Here is a 26872-nt window from a genome sequence, read left to right on the forward strand (position 1 = left end):
GCATGGAAGTTGAGGAAGTAGAAGATGAAGCAGGGAGCTGAATAGAGCTTTTACTTCAAACAAAGCTTACTTCAGCTACAGATGCCTTGGGATTCTAAAAGGTGTTTAAGAGATAAAGGTAAATAATAACTATCTGCCACATATACAGCACTGTGTAAAAGTCTTAAGCACTTATAAATTTAAAAATTCTGTGAAGTTTTAAAATAATGAAATAAGTTTCTAAACGTCAAAAATTTAACTATATGGCGAGAGGGCAAGTGTGTGGGGTTGAGTGGGCTCAGGGATCAGTCATGATGGAATGGTGGAGCAGACTTGATGGGCTGAGTTGCCTAATTCTGCTTCCATGTCTCATGGTCTTATGGTCTAAAGAGCAGTAAACAGTGACAAACTAAATTGAAACAATATTTAATGAGACCACAGTTTGCCTGTAAAACTGTATCAATTCTCTTGGGTACACTGTGTAGTTTTATTAGGATAGTCAGCTGGTAGGTCATTCCAAGCACATTGAGGGACCTGTCACAGTTGTTCTGCAGACTTTGGCTGTCTTGCTTGCTTCTGTCTCCCCAGGTAATCCCAGACAGCCTCAGTGATGTTGAGATCAAAGCTCTGGAGTCCGTACCATTTGAAACCATATATTAAAACAAAATCTAGGGCGGCTAAGATTTTTGCACGGTGTAGTCCATCAAATCAAATCAGCACGGATTGTGCTGCAAGTGTTGCCATGGTTCCGGCGCTAGCGTAGCCTGCCTGCAACTCAATAACGATAACCTGAATGGCTGAGGGAACCAGAGGGCACTCAAAGGAAACCCACGTGGCCAAGTGGAGAATGTAGAGGCTCCTCGCACAGCAGTGGGAGTCATGCCCCAATTTTCCAGCAGGCACTGTAAACATTATGGTAACAGCTATGCTACTATGTTGCCCTTTCTGGGAGCTGAAGACACTTGGTGGCGGGGGGGGGCGGGGGTGAGGTGAGCGGGAAGTAGTGAAGAGATGGGCAGTGCAGTTGATGTTCTTCACTTGAAGAATGTGAGAGGAGATGTTACTGTCGTCATTGGTATTGATTCTTCCTTCTGGCGAAGATGATCAGTGTTTGATCTTTAAGCGTGTTGCAAAATGCAATGATTCTGTGTAGTATGGGCTCTTTTTACCCGTCCTTCATGCTGACAAGATCACAAGTGCAACAGGCCGACTGGCCTCTTCCTGTAACTTTACAGATTTGAGAGGGATTAATTTAATCAATTATTTCCAAAACAGCCAATCCCTTACTGGAGGCCTTCGGGAATGCCAAAACTGTACGTAATAATAATAGTAGTCGATTCGGAAAGTTTGTCGAGATACATTTCAACGAGAAGGTAATTTTGAAAGGAACGATTTTCTTTGTTTTTAAAGCCTTCCAGATTTCACACTCCACTCCGTTTTTGAGAATGTATCCATGCCTCTTTACTCTGCCTTTTCTCCCCGGTACAGAATGCCGTTGTTGGTGGATTTGTATCACATTATCTGCTGGAAAAATCCCGAATCTGTATGCAGAGCAAGGAGGAAAGAAATTACCACATCTTTTATAGGCTGTGTGCAGGTGCTCCTGAAGACATTAGGCAAAAATTTCACTTGACCTCCCCTGATAATTTCCGGGTGAGTTCTGTGCCATGGTACTTTGAGGCCAAACCTGTATCTTCCTTTTAAATAAATGGGAGCCTGTCCCTTGTCTTTTGGAATGAGAAATGATTTCACGTTGATACTGGGTCCTCAAATACTAACGTCTCTCACCATTGCTTGTATTCCTCTCTGTGGTACTGAAGAATGATATAACCTCAAATATTATATTTACCCCTCAGGACCATCTCTAGTTTCATGGTAGGATGTGAGAATGGAAATTGGAGGAGATTATAATAACTTAATCTGGTCTCTTTGGTTTCTGTTTTTGGGAGGGGAGATGATTTAAAAGTCGATAGTTTCGGACCTGATCAATTTAACCATTATACCAGATTCCCTGTCTGTATCAAACACTTATATTTGTGGAAGTGAGTTGCTTGGCGATTCAGCCAGCATTTTATATTTTATTTGGGTTGTCATTCTTCAGAGTATTAATTTAAAAGCACTGACAAGGTATTATCTTTGCACATGATTGAAATATTACTTTTCTATTTATGGAAGATGGAATGATATCTGAGAAGCCCTTCCTTAAATATCATGACAACACCGAAAGTTGGTGTACAAATTTAATCTGATGTTTCCAAATTCTCTGTGAAGCAGGGGTTCCCAACCTGGGGTCGTGGGCCCCTCGGTTAATGGTAGGGGTCCATGGCATAAGAAAGGCTGGGAAGCCCTGCTTTAAAGAAAAAGGTTATGCTGGGGTAATGCTGTCACTGTAAAATATCTAGGGAGATGGGGTGGGTGGTTTGCTCAAAGGTATAATGGTCTTATTTGTATGGTGGGTAGGCTAGTGGGATGGCTGCTTGACGATGCCACAGATGCAGGTTCAATCCTGTCTCTGTGACCAGAGGGCACAGAATAGAGGGGCGTCCCTCTTAGAACAGAGATGAGAACGAACTTCTTTAGCCAGGGAGTGGTGAATCTGCAACTTGTTGCCACAGGTGGCTGTGGAGGCCAAGTCATTGGGTATATTTAGGCAGAGGTTGATAGATTCTTGATTGGTCAGGGCATGGAGGAATGCGGGGAGAAGGCAGGAGATGGGAACTGAGAGGTAAAATGGATCAGCTGTGATGAAATGCTGGAGCAGACTCGATGGGCCAAATGGCCAAATTCTGCTCCCGTACCTTCTGGCCTTAAGTGGGTGGTTGTTGGTCGGCACAGATCCATTGGGCTGTCTATGCTGTGTCTCTTCACAAACTCCTTTGGCAAAGTCAGTAGTTGCCCAGTAGTTAGTCTGGGAAGCATTCGTTAACTTGGGTTACTGCTGATTAACAGCTGATAAAAGTGAGCAGGTGCCAACTCAAAAGTTAAAATACAAGCCCCACGCCTTGGTGTGAGTGATGCCAAATGGTGCCAATGCATCTACAGTTTATCCTGCTGTAACTCTTTTGCTTATCCCCCGGTGCGCTGAAGTCAAGTTGACGCCTTTACTTGTCAAGTTAATGAGGGGAGATTTGATAGAAGTGTACAAAATTATGGGGGTAAATGCAAGCAGGCTTTTCCCACTGAGCATCGGTAAGACTGGAGCTAGAGGCCATGGGTTAATGGTGAAAGGGGAGCTCCTTGATTCAGGTTGGTGAGAGTGTGGCACGAGCTGCCGTTGTAAGTGGTGGATGTGGGTGTGATTTCAACATTTAAGAGATGTCTGGATAAGTGCATGGTGTGCAGGATTGGTTCAGGTGTAGGCCAGTGGGACTAGGCAGTATGGACTAGATGGGCTGAAGGGCCTGTTTCTGTACTGTAGTCTTCTGCAACTCCCAGTCCTGCAGTTCTGGCAATGACGAGACGCAAGGCACCTTGGAAGCATTGCACTGGACTGTGTTTCATTGCTGGTGACTCAACAGGAAGTGATGCATGGTAAACTCGTATTTTACACTGAAAGTGTTTCCTCAGCAATTAGATCTGCCTACCTCTGATACTAAATTGGATCCTTTATGTACTTTTGGTATGATTGGATGAAATGCTTGAGCTTACGATGGACTTGCGAGTCATTCCTGTAATGTACTGTAGAAAGGGCTTCTTAGAACTTGAGGTGTTCCTATTCAGAGAGAGACTGTAACAAGGAACTGAAGTGCAGGTATTTCAATATTTGCTGTGGTAAAATGAAAATGTTATGCTTGGGTCACATGGTTTATCTGTAATATCACTGGTGGTTAAAACTGGGTGGGGGGGGGGAATGACGTCCTGATCCACTCAAATCTCTTTCATCTGCCAACCGATCGCCAGCATGGTGACGGTGAACTATGTGGGTGATGCTCTGAACCAAAGTGTGATTGCTCTTAAAACAGATACTGCAGCTGCATTTGTCAGCACAGGGGGGCAGTGTTGGCAAGGGCCCAGTTAGCCCAAGCTCCTCATGAAACTGTCGGCTTAATTGTAGTCGATTCTGAAACTGTGGCTCTGCTGTATGAGCAAGATGTTGTGTCATCAATCTGCCAGCTGCTTTACAGATAGCACACCTGGTCCAACCTCTGCGGGATGGTAGGAGCCTCAGTGTACTAAACATTTCTTTGCTTTAGCTTGCAGAGTATATTTGGTCCATTTCTGAAATTATTTTTGTTTTCGAAACTCATTAGAGTTTCGGGATGCTGAATTGTTAATATTTGTCACTCAGATAAACTGCTGTTGCTAAACAGAGTGGCTAACACTAAGTGCTTGTAAAGTCAGGAGCAAAACCGCCAGAAAAGAGACCAAGTTCATACTAAACTGCCAACTCTCTGATGAAAATATGGAGCATCCTCCTGCTCCCATTTCCAGGATTTTCGGGCTGTGTGGATCCAGTGTTGCCTGGAGTTTGCATGCTCTCCCTCTGACTGTGTGGACTTCACAGAACTGTTGGGTACCGGAACAGGCCCTAGGCTCAACGTTTCCTTTGATTGTTCAAAAGTAGGGTTGACGCGTAGGTGAGGAGCTGGGTCAGACTTGTACCCGGCATCTTTCTGCAATACAGCAGTGCCCAGGTGAACACTTTGGTTTAGAGTATCTCGTTCTCCTTCCACAGAGGGGGAAGGGTGCTGCCTGTCCTCGCTCGTAGTCCACACCTCTACTCAATCAGCACCCAAGGGGCATCTCCATACCATGTTTTCTGGGGATATTGTGGCTGACACTCACCATTGGGACGGCGGAGATCCCAGTGAATTCTGTTTGCCTAATTCTTGCAGGTGCTGCCTACAGCCACGGACCCAACCGTAGGTATTCTTGGGCCCCAAGGCCTGGACTGGTTTGCTGCTTGTTGAAGTTGTGCGCGCAGCAAGGCAGGCCAGGTCTAGGCCAGTTCGTCAGAGCTCACTGTAAACTTTGCTGTATTTTTTCGGGGCAGCAGGAGTTATCTTGGTTAGGCAGGACCATCCTGTGAGCCACTGAGCCGACTGTCACTTGGATCTCTTGTTGCACCTTGCCTGTTAACCGCACTGTTGAATTTGCACCAAAACTCTGGTGGTGGGGCACAGAGCAAGAACAGTAGCAGAGCAGTGGGACCCAACTTTTTGCCAAGTTGTGTTAGCTACGGTACGCACTGGGCAGCTTACAGTGTGGGGGCATCGAACCCGGTCTGCTGGGACGGAATTGTGCCTACTCGAAAGCCCACATGAAGAGAAAGAATCCTGTGTTTAGGAGTCCCCACTGATTCATCGTCTGATCGATCAGTTCCGTGCACGCGCCACATTCTCACAGTTGATCCGATGGGGTTCAAGGTTCAGCTCACTAGCTGGGAGTGTTCTGGGATACTGGGAACTTGCTCGCCGTGCAGGGGCTTTGGAGAGGGAGGTTGGAGCAATGGGGCTCTGTCCTGAGCAGGTGGCTGTGTTCAGGGGTGGTTGAAATGGAGAAGGCAGTGGGGTCGCACACAATGCCTTGGTGGGGAGGTAGAAAGGGGACCAGGGCATTGGGGCGTAGGGAGCAGGAGGGTTTTGGGGTGTTTGTTCCTGCTAATTTGTAGTGATGGAGGGGGTACCTGGGGTGGTGGAGTTGTGGCGGGGGGAGGGAGAGGTAAGGCTGTGGGACCTCAGAAAGGGGAGTCAATGAAGTCTCCTTCAGATGCAGAATGGGTGGAAGACTCGTGAAACTGGCAATGCTGGTAACGAGCTGTTTGCAGGAACACGTGAGGTCAGGCAGTGTCTGTGGAGAGAAACAGAGAGCTGCTGTTCCAGGTTGAGATCCTTCCTCTGGACTGGGAGGGGTATGATTTAAAGGCTATTCTAACTGAATCTAACAGGGCATGTTTCAGAACAGAAGTTTCTCCTGTTAAAACTTAGTATGTTCAGTATCATTGCAGACACATAGCCGTGTAATACAAGCCAGAGAAACTTCAGTTATTTTCTGCGGGGACGAGGGAACCTGCTGCCTCTGTGTGTAATTCTGCTATGCGGTTTTGAAGTTGAGCACGGATTCTCCTATTACTTGTTCTGAACTTGGTGTATCTGCAGGGCAGGCTGTGATGTTCTTCATGTCTGAGTTTGTAACCTGGTATCTCTTTAGATTCAACAGGTGTACAGGTGCCGACTCTCCACCCAGCAACAGGCAGCTTGCGTCTGCCTGACATCTTTATTCCTCAGCCGCTCCCCTTGGAGCCTCGGGAAGCCAAATTCACATAGTTTGAATCCCTTGTACATAAGGACGTACATTGAGAATGCAGAGGGTGTGCTAATCTGATTGAGCTGACACTGAACTTGACCTAATTCAGATGGCACAGTAGTCACAACATGCGGAGGCCATTTGGCCCATTGTATCCATACTGGGAGAGTATTGCAGTTGACTCCCCCCCATTTCCTGTCCTCTTCCTTACAGCTTCCAAATTCCTTCCTTTCAGAAACGTGACCAGTCCCTCTCTTTAAAACTACAGCTCAACAGATTTTAGAAGTTAACCGAGCGGTGTGAATGTGTTCACTTGCTGAAAATTTCTGGAGAACATTTACTGCAGTGGTCAAGTATCTTACTATTTTTGGTGCAAGGGAGGCTAGAAGCTGCGACTGGAACTCATCTAGGGTACAGTCCTCCAGATCTCCACATTGCTGGCTCCAGTTGTCTTTGTGGGGATACTGAAGCAGATGGGATCTCCTTCCCTTTCACCAGAACTACTTGGTGAGCAGATCCCAGGCCTGAAGGCTGAGGGAGAAAGGGGCACCTGCTTTTAGATTATTCAAGAGAATGTGACCGAAGCTTGTGAACAGAACAAACCGTCGGGCGAGCAAAATTCTTCCAAACGTCAATTAAGTCCCTGCTTTAAAAAGATGATTGGGTAATTGTCAATCGGAGAAAGCAGGAGACTGGTCCGTGGCTCAGAGGTGCATCTATTGAACGATATAATCACTGATGTATGTCTCACGGCTTGGAAGAATTTTATTTTTGCTGTGCTGGACTCTATCCCTGCAAAAGGCCATTCATTTCCAACGAGTGTTTGTGGTGTGAGGTAAAGGCACTGCGTGAGAATTAACCCTTCCAACTGTTTCTCAAACCAAGCCCACCTGCAGTTGCTGAAGTTCTGTCCAATGGGAACTTCCCTGCTCTTCACTCCTGACCCGAGGGACTGCAGAGTACAGAATCTGGAGCAACACAGAATCTGCTAGAGGAACTCAGCTGGTCGAAGGGCACCTATGGGGGTGGGTGGGGGTGGGGAGAGCGTTGTCAATGCTTTCGGTCGAAAGCTTGCATTAGGAATTGTGAGGGGAGAGGGAAGATGGCCAGTGTAAAGAGGAGAGGGGGAGAGGTGAAGCCAGGGCTAAATGGGAACTGGGGAGGGGGGGCACAGGCTACCCACCATCAAGGACACGTATGCAGAAAGATGCCGGAAAAGGGCCAGTAACATCATGAAGAATCTCACCCACCCTGCTCCTAGACTGTTTGTCACGCTCCTGTCAGAGAGGAAGCTACGTAGCACCCAAGCCAGGACCACCAGACTCAAAAGCAGTAACTTTCCCCCAATCAATAAGGCTGATTAGCAGCTCCACTCACTAACCCACCCCTCCACACACCTCACCAGCACTACTTTATCACTTCCTGACAACCACCTTATGTACAGACACTCCTGTGCCGAGTGTCACTTGATGGTATGCAATCATTCTATGTGTGTAAGCTATCTTAGGTATTTATATTTGTTTTGTTTATTTATTTATTTATTTATTATTACTGTGTTCTTTATCTTACTGCGTTTTTTGTGCTGCATCAGTTCCAGAGTAACATTTATTTTTTATTCTCTCCTGCACTTTTGTGTACTGGAAATGACATTAAACAATCCTGACACCTGAGGTGGAGGGATGATAGTCAGACGGAGGCGAGTAGGTGAGGAATAGGGGTGAGTTGGGAGGCCGAGGCTGGTGGTTGATCAGTGGAGGCGGAGTGAGAAAGAGAAGACGGATGGAGTGAGGTGGGGGGAGTGAAATGTGAAGGTTGGAAACTGGGGACAGCTGCTGGAGGGAGATGAGCAGGAACACAGCCGGGAGGAAATCTGCAGATGCTGGAAATCCAAAGCAGCGCGCACAAGATGCCTGGAGGAACTCAGCAGGCCAGGCAGCGTCTATGGAATAGAGTAAACAGCTGATGTTTTGGGCCCAGACCCTTCATCAGGAAGGCAACAAGGTCTCCCAGTTCCCCCAGTGCTGGAGTCTGATAAATAGAAGACTCATTAGGGGAGGGATGAACGGCAGATGGAGCCAGTACTAGACGTTTTGGGGGGGGGGGGGGGGCAGACAGCCTGAATGTGGCGTGTGTCTAGGAAGGGATGAGGGGCAAATTGGGCAATAGGGTCTGGAGAGGCACTGGGTAATGAGACAGAAATGGAGAATTCGAGGTGGATTGGAAGAAGTGAGGGGGCAGAAGGGAAAGCACATTAAAGGGGAGGGTTATCTTGAAGTAGGGAACTGGATGTGATTGGTGTTGGGTTGTAGATTACCCAGCTGAAACACGAGGTGTAACAACCAATCTGCTGGAGGAGCTCAGCAGGTCAAGTAGCTTCTGTGGGAGGAAAGGAACTGCTGATGTTTTGTCAATGAATGTGAAGCATCTGTCCTCTCGTTTACATTGGGCAACGATCAGGTTTGGGTTTGATCTCTGATTTTAAAAGGACAGTGTTACTCCAGTAGGTATGGTTGAGAAGACGAGAAGCTTTTTCACCACAGGCATCCCAGTTTAAGCCAACATTTGGCTTGCATCTCTGGGTTTGGGTTGACAGACTCAGCATGGAGGAGGATGTATGTATTGGAATCTGAACATGAGTTAGACATGCTGCTTTGTGAAGGCACAAATTAATTATTATTGTATTAATTTAGAGTTACGGCACGGAATTGGACCTTTGTGCTGTCCAGCAAGCCCTGATTTAACCTTAGGCTAATCACGGGATAATTTTTTTTTACTATTACCATAGGCATCCATTAGTCTCATGAGACCATGGATTTGCGCCTTGGAAGCTTTCCAGGGCGCAGGCCTGGGCAAGGTTGTATGGAAGACCGGCAGTTGCCCATGCTGCAAGTCTTCCCTCTCCACGCCACCGATGTTGTTCAAGGGAAAGGCACTAGGGCCAATACAGCTTGGCACCGGTGTCGTCGCAGAGCAATGTGTGGTTAAGTGCCTTGCTGAAGGACACAACATGCTACCTCAGTTGAGGCTCAAACTAGCGACCTTCAGATAGCTAGACAAACGCCTTAACCACTTGGCCACACGCCAACACATTTACAATGACCAATTAACCTACTAACCGGTACACCTTTGGACTGTGGGAGGAAACTGGAGCACCCGGAGGAAACTCACGAGTTCCACGGTAAGGACATACAAACTCCTAATGGAGAACATTGGAATTGAACTCCTAAATCCGATGCCATGAGCCATATTGCGTTGTGCTAACTGCCATGCTACCGTGGTGCTCCATGTAAAGTATCATGTAAAATGAGGCCAAGTACGGCTATACTGTTATGACTCTAGTTTTCCTCTTCCCATGATAATACAGTTGATGTTATTGTGCTGCTTACTCTTTGTTAAAACTTGTGTCTTGTGCTAAATTCATCTCTTCCCTGTAGTACCTAAATCGAGGCTGCACCAAGTACTTTGCCAACAAGGAGTCAGACAAACAGATCCTGCAGAATCGCAAGAGCCCTGAGGTAAAGTTCAAAGTGTTGTTGAATTTTGTCATGGTCCAGTTGATTCTAATGCAATGTTACAAACTGATTAGGCATGGTTGCGTGAAAGTTCCCCATCAAAACCAGGCAATCAGTGCAGAATCTAACTGTCTGAATGTCGGAATCCCTGCTGGGAGAAGTTTGAAGATGTGGAGGGAATGAAAACTTTCGGACTAATTTTAGATTTCGGAACCTTTTGAGTAATTGAGCTCACAAATCATTTTATTAAATTGTTAATCAAATCCTATGAGTTGGATGCATGGGGCGGGAGAGCAGAGCGTTGAGCGTGATAGATGTATGTACATGTTCAGACCAAGCTCGTTGGCAAGGTTGTCCAAGGGAGATGAAAGTAAGACAGAAAATGGTATTGACGTCAGTCTTGCTTTGATCATACAGGCCTGATTGACTTGTGTCTGTGTCAGTGTACCCAATTAACCCTCAAAAAGGACTGAAGCTTGTAGTACAGGAGAAGGAGAATCAGGACTAGGAGAGTGGGAATCAGTTTCCAATTCTACTGACGTGAAAGGACTCCCTTTAAAATGCATTTCATCAGACTAAAGCTAATACCTGCTCATCCTCACCCACCATTGAATAACCAACCAGTGTCTGAGGGGGTCACGGGGGTTAGTCTACAAAAGGGACAGTGTATGTGGAGTTGGAATATTGGGAATTTGAGCAGTTGCTGATATTTGGCTGCCAATAGCATCCGCTCATCTATGCTTGAGACACTATGGACCTTGTCGGGGCGCCATGGCAGCGTAGCGGTTCGCGTGACAGTGCAGTTCAGGGCATTCCGGATTAAGGAGTTCAGAGTTCAACTGTGGTGTCGCCTGTAAGGGGTTTGTACGGCCTCCTTGTGAACCGTGTAGGTTTCCTGTGGGTGTTCCAGTTTCCTCCCACTGGTTAGTAGGTTGATTGGTCATTTTAAATTGTCCTGTGATTAGGCTCGGGTTAAATGGGTGGGTTGTGCTGGAAGGGCCTGCATCTCCAAATAAATAAAAATACCAAAGTAAGTAGTTCTGTGGCTTTGTAACCTAGTGCTCAAAATGAAAAAAAGTTAACAAATTTCACGTCACGTGCCGGTGATAATAAAACTGATTCTGATTCAGAAAGAGTGGACAACCAGAGGCCTTTTTCTAGGGTGGAAACGGTTGATATGAGGTTGCATAATTGTAAGGTGATTGGAAGAAAGTATGGGGGGGGGGGAATGTCAGAGGTAATTCATTCTCACAGAGAATGGGTGCTGTATCAAACACCCTGCCGGGGGGTGGTGGTACAGACGAGTACATCAGGGGCATTTAAGAAATTCTTTGATTGGGAGGTGGAGAAATCGGGGCTGGTTTAGATTGATCTTAAAATAGGTTAAAAGGTCAGCACAACATTGTGCACCGAAGGACAAATACTATGCTCTAATGCTCTCTGTTCTGTGTAATGCCCTTAACGTGCTATAGCTGGGGAAGCCCATGTAGTTGCCAATTAAAGTCTGTCAATCAAATGCAGCAGAAATCACTGTTGGGAAATAAAGCTGGGCAAAAGTCTTCTCCAGAAAGTCAAACAACAAGCACCAACGGTTGGTATGACTATGATCCAAAGATCTGGTGTGCCTGAGCTGCAGGGGATGTTACAGGATGCCGTGATTGGAGTCTCCAGGCTATTGTGTTGCACCCCTGCTGTGGGTTGGCTAATGTTATCCCCTTATTCATAAAGGGAAGTAAGGATGGGCCCTGGAAACTACAGGCTGGCGAGTCGGTGCCGGAGACGGAGAAGCAGAGGGAAAGGGTTTATGTTCACTCGGAAGGGCAGGAGCTTCTTCAGGGGAGTCAACATGATGTTGTGCAGTGGAGATCATGTCTCATAAGCCTGGCTGGGTTTGTTGACGAGCATGAGAGAAGTAGTTTGCGTATCTTCATTAGGGTATCTGACAAGTTCCTGCTTGCTAGGCTGATCGAGAGGTCAAGGTAAAAGGGATCCAGTGTTGTGGGCAAACTGGATCCAAAACGGTCTGGATAACCTTCTGACTGGAAGTCTGCCACAGGCAGTGTATCACAGGGATAAGTGATTTGGATGAGAATATAGTGTCAGATTAGTAAGTTTGTTAATGATACAAATGATAGATAGCAAAGAAAATTGTTTAAGGATAAAGCAAGGATATAGGTTAGCTGGAAAGTTGGGCAGAGTAGTGGCAAAATTTAATCCGGACAAGTGTGAGCTAATCCAATATAACATAACCATAACCATATAACGATTACAGCACAGAAACAGGCCATCTCGGCCCTTCTAGTCCGTGCCGAAAGGGAATGGGAATATGGGAAGTCCTGTTCCGGAGTAGATGGCAGGGACCTTGGGGACATTGAGTGTGGGTGCATAGCTCCCAGAAGGTGGTGGCTTAAGTGGATGGGGTAGTGAAAAAAGCATTTGATATGCTTCCCTTCATAGGCCAAGGCTTTGACTGTAAGAGTTGGGTTGTACAAAGCATAGGTTAGATGGCATTTGGTGTAGAGATCTGGTCACTAACCCACAGGGACAATGTGGTAGCAAAAGAGAGTGCAGAAAAGATTCACCAGGAAGTTGCCTAGACTGGAGGGGTTCTAGTTCTAAGGAGACATTGGATCGGCTGGGTTTATTCTTATTTGAACATTAGAAGGAGAGAGTTTTGGAAAACGATGAGAGACACAGATGAGGAAGATAGGACATTTCTCCATGTCAAGGGGTCCTCGAGTTAGAGGGCACAGGTATAAGATGAGAAGGGAGAAACTTGAGAGGCAAGTTTTTCTACAGTATGGTGGATATCTGGACTGGGTTGCCAAAGGAGTTGGTAGACGCAGATACAAAGACAATGTTTGAAAGACATTACTAGGAAAGGATCCATGTGTAATGCAGGTAAATGGGGTAAGCAAGCAGAGGTGGATATTCCAGTCTGCAAGGTTGAGGAGGTCCGAAAAGGCCTGTGTTTGTGCTGTACGATACTGTAATATGAATCTCTGCTGAGTTTTCCAGCAGGTTGTGGGAATTTGAGACCAGAGCTTTGCTCATCCAGAGGTACTGCAGCTGATAATGAACCAACCTGTTTCCCTGAATCTTCCAGTGTTAGGCCAACAGATGTTTGCTTTTTGCCCCTGAGCTTCTGGTGAAATCAACCCCTCTCCATGGCAACCGGGCAGAGGCTTTATTGTCAGGGACCATTCGAGGTACCTGTCCGTGGTTCTATCTCAGTATGACAGTCTTGAGTCAGCAGTGTTTGGGTGAATGAAACAATGGCAAAGAAAATGCAAAAGACTGCATCTGCTGCTTGTGTTTAGCAGGGTAATGCAGTAAAAGAAATTGGGTTCTGTGCTGTCAGGTTTACAAAGTGCTCCGGAGAATACATTGACCACTCTATTTAACAAGAGCACAACCTATTTCCATGGCAGGTATTGGTTATATTTTGTGTTAAGAATCCCCTGAGAAAAACTGAAGGCATTCTGATATATTACAGCCTTGAGTAAGAGTGTCCCGCAGAAATTGTGTTGTCTGCTTCAATGTATTACCTCCATCTATTCCAGACAGTAACGCTCTTAACAGCTTGTAAATTTAAATAATAATTTGTTCACTGGTTGTGTTTTTGTTCTCTTGGGGGCCTTGAGACGTCTCCTTATGGTAGTTTAAGAACCTCGCTGTGGTGCTGTTGTTAACCGGCTGATGTTCTTTGTATATCTGCAGCTCCATTACTCAAATGGTTCTGTCTCAACAAACAAAATGTAAAATCGTATTGACCAATTATGTCAGTAAAATTCTCTTTCTCATCTCCCTTCCTCGTACAGAATCAGCTTTGTAATAGAACTGTCTGAAATGCCTGTTCCATATTTACTTCAGATATGCTCAGTCCAGGTACTCTGGACTTTCAAAGGGTATATCTCCAGTCACTTCACTGTGGCTTCCAATCTATCTCCCAACCTTAGAAGAACTTGAATAAGCAGACGCAGGTGTAGCCCATTTTGCCCTGATCTTAACTCAACACCACTGTCCAACACTAATCCTTGAATCTCTTTCTATCAAAAATATAATTTGTACCTATAACAAAAGGCAGTGGGAATTTGAGATACGAGTTTTCCTCATTCCAGAATTGACATGGACCGTGGGTAAGAAATTCCAAAGGTTAACTGCCTCCTGGGTGAAGAAGTTACTTCCTTTCTCTGCCCTAAGTAGCTGATCCCTTTTTGGGAACTGTTATCCTCTTTTCTAACAACTCAAGCCCGAAGGAAATCTTGTACATTTCAATGAGATCCTCTGTCACCCTAAACTCGACAGAATGTGGGCTCTGTCTTCATCACCTCTCCAGCTCATTATTCAATTTGGTGAACTGTCATTGCAGTCTCTCTAGTGATTTGTAAAGTTACTCAGCAGTTTTTGCAAATGTATATTCTTATAAATTCACAAGCTTCCATAGTCAACGCAGAAGCTTTTCACTTTTTCTTTTAAGTTCCTGGTTTCAGGTTCACTTGCTTTTAATCTTGATACAAAATCTATCATATTGTGATCACTCTTCCCTAAAGACCCCATGACTGTCAAACTTCCTTACAGTGCAGCACAGGAGAGCAGCTCCGTCAACCTGGGTTCTGGTCTGAGTTCCAGCCCATGTGACGTTTACAACACTTTCCCTGCAGGACTTAATGAATTTCCTCCAGATTCTTCCAATCCCTTCCACACCCCGAGAGCCCTCAAGTTAGCAGTTTAATTGGCCACGGTAAATTTTCCCCAGTGTGTCGGTGAGTGGTAATACCCAAGAGGCGTTGAGGGGAATGTGGGGAAATCTAATCAGATTAGTGTAATGGATGGTGGATGGTTGATGGTCAGCATAGACTCTGTGGGCCAAAAGGCCTGTTTCCATGATGTGTGACTATTTATGCCCCAAATGCTAAAAGAACATTTTAATTTTCATTTGATCTGACTTTAGAGCTGTGCCTTTCTGTACAGTATGTATTCATGCTTAATGTTACTCCCTTGTATCCATCTATTTCTGCTCTGATGCCATCTTCTTGGGGTGCCCACTCCCCAGAGGCTGACAGGAGCTCTTGCGAAGTCTTCTACAGCAGTATATTCACATGCAAATGGTGTGAGTTAACCATAAACAGACCAGAGTGATTAAAATGAAATCATCTTCTTTTCTTTCCCCCCTTTTTTTAATCTCAGGAAGAAGAGGTGATCAGTATTTTTTTTACTAATGACATTAAAGTTTGTATGATGTAATGGTTGAGAGTCACAGATGGTTACATCATTCCTATGTGGTGTGAGAGGCTGTAGTTGCATGCACTAGTACTTTTACACTGAATTCTTTACGCTGCTTTGTGTTTAGTACTGTTAGACACACCGATAGAATTCTGCTGTTGTCAGCATGTGTTTCCTTTCGAGTGGGTTTCGTTAGCAGTGGGTAGTACTTGGTGTTGGAGGTGGACATTGGCAACCAGGTGACGGGCCCAGAACAGGAGGCGCAGCTGGACAAACCGCTAGCGAAGTCCTGAGTTCAGTCCAGACCTCGGGTGCTGCTTGCGCGGAGTTTGACTGCATAGGTTTCCTCTGGGTGCTCTAGACCCCCCCGCCATCTCAAAGACATGTGGGCTGCTGGGTTAATTGGCCAATAGAAATAGCCCCGGTGTGTAGGTGAGTGGTAGAATCTCGGGGGGTGGGGGCCGAGTCGATTGGAATGTGGGGAGCATTAAGTGAAATTCTGTTGAGGGTTAGTATAAATAGGTGGTTGATGTGGGCTGAAGGGCCTTTGTCTAAGCTGAATGACTATATGTGGTGGCTGTCCTTTGTTTCTGACGATGACCCGGAAACCCGTGCGGGAGAGTTTTTAAAGTGGAAAACCCATTTCACTGGGGAAGCTCCACATTCTCGACCTCTGAAGTCCAAGTCCAGTGGTACGAACGAATGTCACAAACTGGGATCTTGCCTGCTTGCAGTGGATGAGCGTCACGTCTTCTGTGCCTTGTCATGCCCTTCGCTCTCCACAGAGCCTGGCAGAACCGCCTTCCTGTCCACTGGATCTCACTGTAGATCCCACCCGGCAGAGCTGACCTCGCCTGCTGGGACAGGCGTGTCCCTACCTCGCTGTGGGGTCAGGCTGCCGGCTACCCTCAACTGGGCTAGCCCGCGTGTCAAAGTGACGTATCGGCGGTGTGGCTGCTCCCGCGTGCAGGCAGCTCCTTGGAGCCACAGGTGAGAGCTGAGTGTCCGTCCGGTAGGAACCAAAGGTGAGTGAGCTGCCCCAGAATGAGCACGACAACCCCCTTTGTTAAAGGTGCTCCCATCCCTGACGATATGACTTAATGTTTAAAATAAAACATGCTACCTGTGGTCCCAGTGCTGTGATGTGAGACTGTATACAGTCTTGTTCCACTGTTTTGATTGCGATGCCCAGCAGAATAAAGTCTTGACAAGGAATAATCTATTTGATTATTATGTACTTCTGTTTCAGTGATTGCAATGTGAAGGAATGGATTGGCTGTATATTGTGTGTCGGGGTAAATGTTGGTGGATTTAGAAAATGTGTGTGTGTTTTCAGTATGTCACTGCTGGGACTACTCTCCTGCAAACATCCCTCAGATTCAGTGACAACTGATGTTGCTTCTGGTCTCAAACAGGTGTCTGACAGGAAGACAAGTACAGAGAGTGATTCATGTGTGTTATTTAATCTAGAACAAGTAGATAGGGTTGTAAAGAGAGCTTTTGGCACATTGGGCTCCATAAATCAAAGTATGGAGTACAGCAGCAGAGATGTTACATTGAAGCTGTATTAGACATTGAGATCTAATTTGGAATATTGTGTGCATTTTTGGTCATCTACCTACAGGAAAGATGTCAATAAAATTGAAAGAGTGCAGGGAAAACTTATAAGGTGTTGCCTGGACTTGAGGACCTGAGTTATAGGGAAAGGTTGAATAGGTTAGGACTTTATTTCCTAGAACTTTGGAGAATGAGGGGAGATTTGCTAAAGTAATACAAAATCATGAGGGGTGTAAATGCAAGCAGGCTTTTTCCACTGAGGCAGGGTGACTCTGGAACTGGAGGTCATGGGTTAAAGGTGAAAAGCGAAATACTTAAGGGGAACGTGAGAAGGAGCTACACTCGGAGAGTAGGGAGAATATGGAACGAGTTCCCAGCGGAAGTGGTGGATACGGGTTCAATTTCAACATTAGGAGAGGTTTGGATAGGTACACGGATGGCAGGGCAGTATGGAGGGGCATGGTAGAGGTGCAGGTCCATAGCACTAGGCAGATTAATAGTTTGGCATGGACTAGATGGGCTGAAGGCCTGTTTCTGCACTGTAGTACTCTTTGACTTTTTGACTTTTTAACACCTTTTAGTGTTGATAGCTGCCAGAAAACTTAGTTTAGTTTTGGAGTTTGGGGGAGGTGCTTACAATTGGAAAAGTGAAGTGAATGAAATGCATTGTTCTTTGGCTGCTGGGAAAGAAACTAAGATTTTGAATTTAGGAGGTGTTGAACCTGAGCCAAGGAAACTGAGCCCAAACTGTATTTTACTTGTGGGTCGGTGGTTTGAAGTCAGTGGGCTGGTGGGGGGGGGGGGGTGGTGGGTTGGTGAGGAGCACCAAGAGTCATGAAACCCTTACCATATGCTTTGTATGTGAGAACAGGAAACACTCCTGCTTCCCTGGACACGAATGTGCAGGCAGGGGAGAAGAATTTGTTGGCATGGATGTAGCCCTTTTAGGAAGCCAAATGAGGTGGAGGGCAGCTGAGGGGGTGAGTTATTGGTGGTGTCAGTGCCAACCAAGGGAGATAAAAGGATCATTTATTGACTTTGACCAATGTATATAAAACATCTTCTAGTGTGAAGAGTAATGCTGAGCCATATTTTACTATAATAAAATGTGTATTTCAAACTCCTGGAGCACAGTTTATTTTTGTGACCTTTAGCCCTGGGGCTGTTAGCCAGATGTAATACATTTTGGGATGTCCCATCAGGGCAGATGTTAACCTGCTTCCAGTAATGTAGGCGACCCTGTTGTGACGTCTGATTTACTTGTAGTCTTTTACAGATCCAATCATGATTAAAGAATAAGGATTGTTTTCAAGACTTGAAGAAAGGTCAAAGAGTGGGTTCTCTATTCCTGGTTTCCCAGTATAACCATATAATCAAATCGCTGTCTCAGATATAACTAGGACTGTCCTCTGGTGCAGTGGGTCAAAGTAGAGTAAATGGAATTAATGGTGATTAGGACATCAAATCACTTGTGGTACAAGATACATAGCATTGAAGGATGAGCAATGCCACCAGCTCTAATGTGGAGTGAATCCAACTTCTGAGAAGCAGTCATTTTAGACATTCATTTCTTTTCATTGGTGGTTTGTGCATGTGAAGTTGATGTGCTAGTTTTGCATGTATGTATCAATGGTTTTGTGTTTGACTGTGCATGTTAGTTTTTCCTTTGGCATGACTGGTGTTAGGGAGACATCAGCTCACTCTTTGAGTTATTTTCACTCTTTCCACTCAGTGCCTCAAAGAAGGCTCCATGAAGGACCCGTTACTGGACGACCATGGTGACTTTAACCGCATGTGTGTAGCCATGAAGAAGATCGGCCTGGGGGACGCCGAGAAGCTTGACCTGTTCCGTGTGGTCGCAGGTGTTCTCCACCTTGGGAACGTTGATTTTGAAGAAGCTGGAAGCAGCTCAGGTATGGAAGCACTTCATCTCCTCAGAGTGAATTTGGTCGAGCTCTTGGCATCCTGGAGTACGGTGCCAGCTCACTGCTGTTGTTAACCAGTTGCCAGAGTTGAATAAACGCTGTTTAAGTAGAAAGACCTTTGGGGCTTGGTGATTGCTGGAAAGCAAATAAAGCAATGGAGAAATCTTAAACCCTCTTGACAGCATGCATGTGGGGAGTATTTTTCCTGTTGTGGGAGAATCTAGTGAAAGGGGTCACTGTTTTAAAATAAGGGGTTACATATGAAGAGTATCATGAGCCTTTGGAGATCCCTTCCTCAAGAGACAGTGGAAGCAAATGGATCCTTGATAAAGAAAACAATGAAAAGAGCGCGTCATTGGACTAGCAGTGGTCCAGGGATGCATTTCAATCTTACCACTGCAAATGAATAAAGAAATGTACTTTTATGGGTAGCACAGTGGTGCAGTTGGTAGACCCATTACCTCCCAGATCTGGGTCAGTCCTGACCTCTGCTGTCTCTATGACGTTATCACATTCTCCCTGTGACCACATCTGCAAACAATGTGCAGGGTGACAGGTTAATCAACTGGCCACTGTAGATTGCCCCGAGTGAGCAGATGAGTTGTAGAATCTGGGGGAAGTTGATGGGGATGCAGAGAGGATACTGGGGTGAGTGTAACTTGGTGACTGATGGTCAGCCTTGACTTTGGGTGGAAGGCCTTGTACATCTCCCTCAGGAATATGGAGCTGAGCTTCCTGAAGGAGCAGGCTTCTGGAGCCAAGTGGCCTACTCTTCCACATTCATATGTTTGCGTGAACTGTTTTGTGCATCATCAACTTGTTTTTGTTTTTAACTTGAAACTATTTTTGCTCGCTCTTTTATGGGGAGGAGTAGTGAGGGCTACAGTTATCTAAAAAATTTCACTCACCTCTATCCACTGTACAGAGGTTGACACGTTTAAAACTGCAGAAGGCAGTGAAAGTCACTGAAGGTTGCTTTACACATCCTGTGTTGACTGCAGAATTTTCAGTTTGAAACCTGATCTATTGGAATTTACCATACCAGAACTCTCAAGCTATTGTTCACACAAAATGTGGTTTGATCTTCAACTAAGTCACTATAATAGACAAGCGCAATCTACCTAAACTAACTGTACACAAACAATTGTACTTTTCCTGTCTTTATTGAACACATTGTTTCATCATTCACAGTCCAAGCTGGAAAAAGTATGTGATCTCTTGTATTTAATAACTGGTAGAACTTCCTTGAGCAGCAGTATCCTTCACCAAATATTTCCTGTAGCTGCTGATCAGACTTGCACAATGGCAAGGAGGAATTTTAGACCATTCTTCTGTACAAAACTGTTCCAGTTCATCAATATTTCTGGGTTACCTTACAGGAACAACCCTCTTCAGGTCATACCACAGCATCTCAATTGGTTTAAGGTCTGGACTCTGATTTGGCCATTCCAAAAATTGAATTTTCTTCTTTTAAAATCATTCTGTTGTTGATTTACTCTTGTGTTTTGGATCATTGTCTTGTTGCATCATCGGACGTCTATTAAGCTTTAGGTGACAGACTACCCTGGCATTCTCCTGTAGAATGCCTTGATGTAATTTTGAATTTATTGTTTTCTCAGCAATTGCAAGCTGTTCACGCCCTGAGGCAGCAAAGAAGCCTCAAATCATGATGCTCCTTCCACCATGCTTCACAGTTGGGATGAGGTTTTGGTGTTGGTGTGCAGTATGCTTTTCCTCCAAACATAGTGGTGTGTATTTCTCCCAGAAAGTCAAACTTTTGTCTCATCTGTCCACAGAGCCTTGTCCTGATGCATTGTGGAATATATAAGTGGTCTTTTGCAAACTTGAGACATGAAGCAATGTTTTTTTTTTTTGGAGAGCAGTGTTTTCCTCTGTGATGTTCTTCCATGTGCACAATTCTTTTTCAGTGTTTCTCTTCTGGTGGACATATGATCAGAGACTTCAGCAAGTTCTAGAGAGTTCTACAGGTCTTCTGCTGTTACCCATGGGTTCTTTTTCATCTCCTTCAGCATTGCACATTGTGCTCTTGGTGTGATCTTTGCAGGATGCCCACTCCTAGGGAGAGTAACAACAGTACTGAATTTCTTCCATTTGTAGACAATTTCTCTTTCTGTGGACTGATGTACACTCAGGTCTTTAGAAATGCCTTTTCCAGCTTCATGCATCTCTGCAGTTTTTCTTCTAAGGTCCTCTGAAAGTTGTTTTGATTGAGGCATGGTGCACATAAACAGACCTTTCTTGAGAAGAGCAGGCTCTGTCAGTAACCTGACTTTATGCGTCTTTTTTACAGGGCAGGGCACCTCTACAGCCCACACCTCCAATCTCATCTCATTGATTGGAGCACCTGGCTCCAAGTAGCTTTTGAAGAAGGCATTGCCCTGGAGGGCTCGCATACTTTTTGAACCTAGACTGACTGTTTAAAAGGTGTACTCAGTATTGACAAGAAGTACAATTGTTTGCGTGTTATTAGTTTAGGCAGATTGTGCTTGTCTATTATTGTGACTTAGATGAAGATCAGACCACATTTTATGAGTAATTAATGCAGAAAACTAGGTAACTGCAAAGGGTTCACAAACTTTTTCTTGCAACTGTAAATTTATTATCAAAGTTCATCTCTCTCTCTCTCTCTCTCTCTCTCTCTCTCTCTCTCTATATATATATATATATATATATATATATATATATGTATGTGTGTGTGTGTATCACCATATATAATCCTGAGATTGTTTTTGTTGTGGGCATACACAATAAATCCATCATAGAATAATAACCATAATAGAATCAATGAAAGACTGCGCCAACTTGCTGTTCAGCCAGGGTGCAAAAGAAAATAAAATGTAAATACAAAAAGAAAGAAATAATAATTAAAATAAATAAACAATAATACGGAGAGCATGAGATGAAGAATCCTTGAGAGTGAGTCCATGGTTCAGGGAACACTTCAGTGGTGGGCTAGTGAAGTTATTTCCTTTGGTTCTCTGGAGCAACCCTTGAAGCTCTCAGTCTCCGCTTTGACAATTTGGGATGAAAGGGCCTACTTCTGTGCACTATAGCTTTACAACTAAAGTTATTGGTTTCAATGATCTAGAGCCTATTTTTATTTAATAATTTGGAAAACAATTTTACTGTGAAGTGATAGCACAAGAACCTGTTGAGGCGCATTGATTGTGACTGATACCTGGCAGTTCAAAGTTATGACAAACTTACTAAGAATGAGCAAATATTACTGTGTCCTTTTATCTTGTAAAACAGCAGCCAGCGTAATTGATTCACCGTGATTTATTTCATAGTTGTACAATTACTTTGATTAAATGACAAGATTCTTGCCTTTGAGATGGCAGGTTGTGAATTCAAGCCTCACTCCAGAGACTTCAAGAGCAGAATCTGGCATGATTCCTGAAACAAATGGTGATGGGTGTGTTTTAGATGATGCTGTTAATCTGTGGCACTGAAAATGTGCTGAGTTTGCACTAGCTGAGTATCTTGTATATTCCAGCCATGAATAGAAGTATCTGACTAGCAAGTATGTCTGAAAATTTATTCATTGGCTTGGAACAGGATACTCAAGAACAGTCACAGTGCTACTTCAAACAGTCCACAGTATTCTCAAAGTAATTTGTCATTCTGAGCCTGCTCTAAAACCAGTCTTGACTCTGACAAGCTCTGCATTGGAAATTCAAGCATTGTTCATTGGCTGTTTTTGCTATTCTCTCTGACAACTACATAATTCCAATCTGGCTTCCCACTGATGGGCTTTGTCATCAGACAATGTTTTTTGTTGTTGCAGATCTTGAGTAAAATAGTGCTATCTATAATATAAGATTTGGCATCAAAGGGTAATTTGAGATTATGTTCTCTGCATGTATTAGTCTTCTGAGCTACCTCAGCAGCCTGCATTATCAATGTACAGGTGGATGTATCCTGAAGAACAAGTCGGGTCAGTCGCTGGGCTACTGTGCTGAACTGCTGGGTCTGGATGGTGATGATTTGCGTGTTAGCTTGACCACTCGAGTAATGCTGACCACCGCTGGGGGCACCAAAGGCACGGTCATTAAGTAAGTAAACTCTGCTCTGCATAATATCTGTGGTAACTGTGAAGTTGTAGAAAATGCTTTACTTTCCTTGGAATTGTTATAATGAATAATGCATCAGTGAGAATTCACGCACCTCAGTCCATCTCCTCAAGTTCTGTGTCTGAAGTGACCTGATCCTTCATGTCCAACTGCAGGTTGATACCCTCCAGCCTGACATCTCCCAACGTTCAACGTGTTTTCCAAGTTCAAAGTAAATTTCTTATCAAAGTACATGTATGTCTCCATATAGATTCATCTTCCCGCGGGCATACTCAATAAATCCATAATAAAATCAACGAAAGACCGCGCCAACTTGTGCATTCCACCAGGGTGCAAACAACAACAAACTGTGTAAATACAAAAAGGAAGTAAAATAAATAAATAAATGTGCAATAAATATCGAGAACATGGTTTGGAGTCCGATTGGTAGGTTATGGGAACATCTCAATGATGACAAATGAAGTGGAGTGAGTTTTGAATCTGCAGTGCAGGTCTATACTAATTAACTAATACTGACTATGTTCTAAAATGAACTAAGATCTGTACTAATTTGGGACTATAACGGTAGCACCAGCTGTAAAATCAGTTCAATTCCCGCTGCTGACGGTAAGGCGTTTGTATGTTCTCCCTGTAACTGCATGAGTTTCCTCCCACATTTCAAAATCATACAGAGTGCGATGACTGAATTATGGGCAAGCTCTTTTGGTACCTTAAGTGTGACGACAGTTGCAGGCTGCTGTTAGCTCATCCTCGGACTGTGTTGATGGTTGATGCAAATGACGCATTTCACTGTATGGTTTGGCATTTGGATGTACATGTGACAAAATAAAGCTAATCTAATTTTATGAATTGTAGCTAATTGATCTATCAGTGCAACGTTTGCAATTTCAGCTGACAGTGTCTCCAATTTGGAGAAACTCTGTTAAGGTCACTTCGGGAAACGCTTACATGACTTGGAGAGTGTCTGTACTTAAAAAGAACATGTATTCTGCTCGGAAGAAGATGATCAAGGGCAGTGCCTGTGGTTCAACATCAGTCAGGTCCCAGTGGTACTGACTGAACGCACTAAGCCTGTATTACAAACCCACTGATGTCTGAGTTGATATTTATTGATAATATGATCTGATTATGTTACAGCTGATTTGACCACCTTGATTGTTTTTTAATCCAAGGATTTAAAATTGTTTAAGTTCTTGAAAATAAAGAGAATAATACATTTAAAAAGATCTTGTTAATGATGGGGGTTCTGTCTTCACTGAGCTTGCAATTTCACTTCAGAATAAGAAGTCTCTTTTAAAGATTTTAGAACTTATGATAATCAGAGAACAGTGGAAAGCATTTGCCGTGAATTGTACCCTTTTCCACGGATGGGCTTTAAGCTGCTGAGCGTCCTTGAGTGCAGTTTGGAATGTCCTGCAGTTCTGTTGCACATCCACTAGGCGCTTGTGTTGCACTTTCTCAGAGAAGAGCAAAGCGGAAGATCTTAAATCCAAGGCAAAGTGAACTCATTTATTTAGCTTCAGATTCATTGTATGAGGTCAAGCATGACTGCAGTTAAAAGATCACAGTCGCCGTTTCTGTTGGTGCCATTTGTAAATGTTAAAAAGGCACTCGTGCTAAAGTTAAATAATTAAGGTCTGGCATGGTGTGGAAGTTGCAGAAGTTTAAGGGTTAAAATAAAGTCCAGGCAAGGACAGTTTACAGATAGTGTGCAGTCAACCCTGGCAAGGGCGGAGCTTGAAGAGTGCTCTTTGGAGCCTGTAGCTTCCCTTTTGCACAGCAGGGGGTCAGAGTCACTTCACAGGGTAAGAAGGTAATCACAGAATTGAAGGCACACACCAACTATGGGACAATTTCTTGACTTCAATTACAATTACTTCAGTGAATTGTCAGTTGTTAGCGGATAGTTTCTATTGACTGTTAATTCCTGTATTGTGAATGGTGATTGATCATGTAAATGAGAATTTTGAGAAGACTCAGGCTACGCCTACACTATGCCGGTTTCGAGTAAAAACGACAGGCGTCCACACTAAGCGTTTTTCAAAATATCTCCGTCCACATTAGACAGATATTTGCGCGAATCTCCTCCGACTGGGCATGCGCAAAGCACACAGAAAACAAGCGAAGAGGAAACGATATAGTTGGTGTGCGTTTGTCCAGTTACAGAGTAGAAAAACTTAAAAGGAATTGCTCTTGGCTCTTGCGCAGGAGGATTTAAAACTGAAAAAACACAAATACTGGAGCGTATGGAGGCAACCGACAGGGAGTTCATGGACAGTATGACCCAGCTGATGACGAACATTGAAAAACTGACTACTCTGTTGCATTAATAAAGCACCTTGTTAAATGTATAAAACGTGTCTACATCAGCTTAATCTTGTATTTCCATACAATGTTACATTAGGCTGTTACACATCTATTGTCAGAGAAGTACTTGCATAAATAGGTAAAGCACCTTCATACAAGCAAGGACAGAAAACAGGGCAAAGTGAGTATACTTACTTATTCAGTAAGCTATGGGTCAAAGTATTTGAGGAGTACATTTCTAACACTTATGGCTTCAGTCTCGTTGCCATCTGTTCTGAAATTGTTAGGTTCTGCGAAGCGCAGAATCAAGTATCGCTGTGATGATTGTACGCTCTAGTATCAATTCTTTGGCAACAATAAAGTAGTAATAATAAGAATAAGAAGAAGAAGAAAACAATTAAATGCCGTGCTGCCGCCATCTGTTCCGGCACGTCATGACAGTGGTTTTAAAAAGCTCCGGTTACCCCATACACACTGCAACAGATATCAGGCGTTTTCAGATTTATTCACTCTGGAGATCGTTTCTGAAAATCTCCGTTTTCGGGGGATGAAAACGCCGTTTCAGTGTGGACAGAAGGTCAAAACGAAGAGAAAAGGCTTCGTTTTCAAAATTATCTGGCGTAGTGTGGACGTAGCCTCGGTTTACCAAATGGTTAGTATCTGTAACTGCTAGTCAATTCTGTATAAAAATGCCACATCTCTGTTCAAACTTTGGAACAGCGTGATAACAAGGGACATGCTGTTCCCTTTGTGCACAACTAAATGAAGTTTGATTGAGGAACGACTGTGAGTTTGCAGAGTCAAGCTAATCAGAGATCCTGGTAGTGTAGCTTGATATCGCTAAAAAACCCGATGTACACTCAATGACCTCTTTATTAGGTACACCCGTACACCTTGTTAATACAAATATCTAATTAGCCAAATCATGTGGCAGCAATTCAATACATAAAACCATGCAAACATGGTCAACAGGTTCAGTTGTTGTTCAGACCAAACATCAGAATGGGGAAGGAATGTGATTGAAGTGACTTAGACCGTGGAGTGATTGTGGGTGCCAGATGGATTTGTTTGAGTATCCCAGAAACTGCTGATCTGCTGGGATGTTCATGCACAACAGTCTCTAAAGTTTACAGAGAATGATACGATAAACAAAAAAAAAACATGCAGTGAGTGGCAGTTCTGTGGGTGAAGACGCGTGGTTAATGGGAGAGATCAGAGGAGAATGGCCAGACTGGTTCAAGCTGACAGGAAGCAGGAGATCATGAACACACACTCAGTGGCCACTTTATTAGGTTCAGGAGGTTACTAATAAACTGTCACTGAGTGTGTACATAAAGTATGTAATTATTGAGAAAATGGAATGCTTCCTGAATCAATTTGTCAGTAATTAGTAATTGTTGTCATGCTTCTGATTCCCTGGGACTTTTGGAAAACTAAGTTCATGGGCCCAACATTTGTAGAGAATGGATTTCACTATTAATCCTTGTTAGAGATATCAACCAAATGGAGCATCTCGTGACCCCGACTGTGCTCCTTCTCCACTGCCAGTTCCGTTGAAGCAGTTCTGTGCCGTTTGGTGGGTTCCTCATGTTGGTGTCTGTGCGTTACAGCACAGGAGTCAGGAACGTATTGGAGGATAGGTGCTTGCACACCTGCTCTTTGCTTCACCACTGGAACTTGGCATTGAGTCCAGGAACAGACACAAATGTACTGCACCCCTTGGATGATTGGCTGGTGGGGGGGGGGGGTGATCTGACCTGCTCGGAGAAGGTCAACATCTTTAAAAGTCTCCATTTATCAGTGGTGGTTAGAAACCAAATCACCCAGGAGACAAAGCCGTGGGCAAAAGGGCAGTGTGGAACCCGACCAACTCCCCAACAAATCAAGAACCTTACACCAAAATGGACGAACCATGGAACACTCCCAAATCATGTGAAAATATGTGCCCACCTCATTTTTACATTTCCAGCATAAATTATTATCAACAATCCCCATTTTGTACAGTCTAGTTGGTGTCCAATAATAT

At 44.2% G+C, this 26872-nt stretch overlaps 1 protein-coding gene across 4 annotated transcripts in view; it reads left to right on the forward strand.

Moving 5' to 3' along the window:
• The window catches only part of LOC140201573 (unconventional myosin-VI), a 265342-nt gene that overhangs the window by 150256 nt on the left and 88214 nt on the right, over nucleotides 1-26872 (forward strand). For all 4 annotated transcript variants that reach the window (XM_072265885.1, XM_072265887.1, XM_072265888.1 and 1 more), the window contains 5 exons: nucleotides 1255-1352; nucleotides 1468-1632; nucleotides 9660-9740; nucleotides 18253-18433; nucleotides 22377-22521. In XM_072265885.1, the coding sequence (XP_072121986.1) occupies nucleotides 1255-1352; nucleotides 1468-1632; nucleotides 9660-9740; nucleotides 18253-18433; nucleotides 22377-22521 (670 nt within the window). The remainder of the gene's footprint in view (nucleotides 1-1254; nucleotides 1353-1467; nucleotides 1633-9659; nucleotides 9741-18252; nucleotides 18434-22376; nucleotides 22522-26872) is intronic.

Source organism: Mobula birostris, chromosome 8 (genome assembly GCF_030028105.1).
Source record: "Mobula birostris isolate sMobBir1 chromosome 8, sMobBir1.hap1, whole genome shotgun sequence".
Classification (NCBI taxonomy): Eukaryota; Metazoa; Chordata; class Chondrichthyes; order Myliobatiformes; family Myliobatidae; genus Mobula; species Mobula birostris.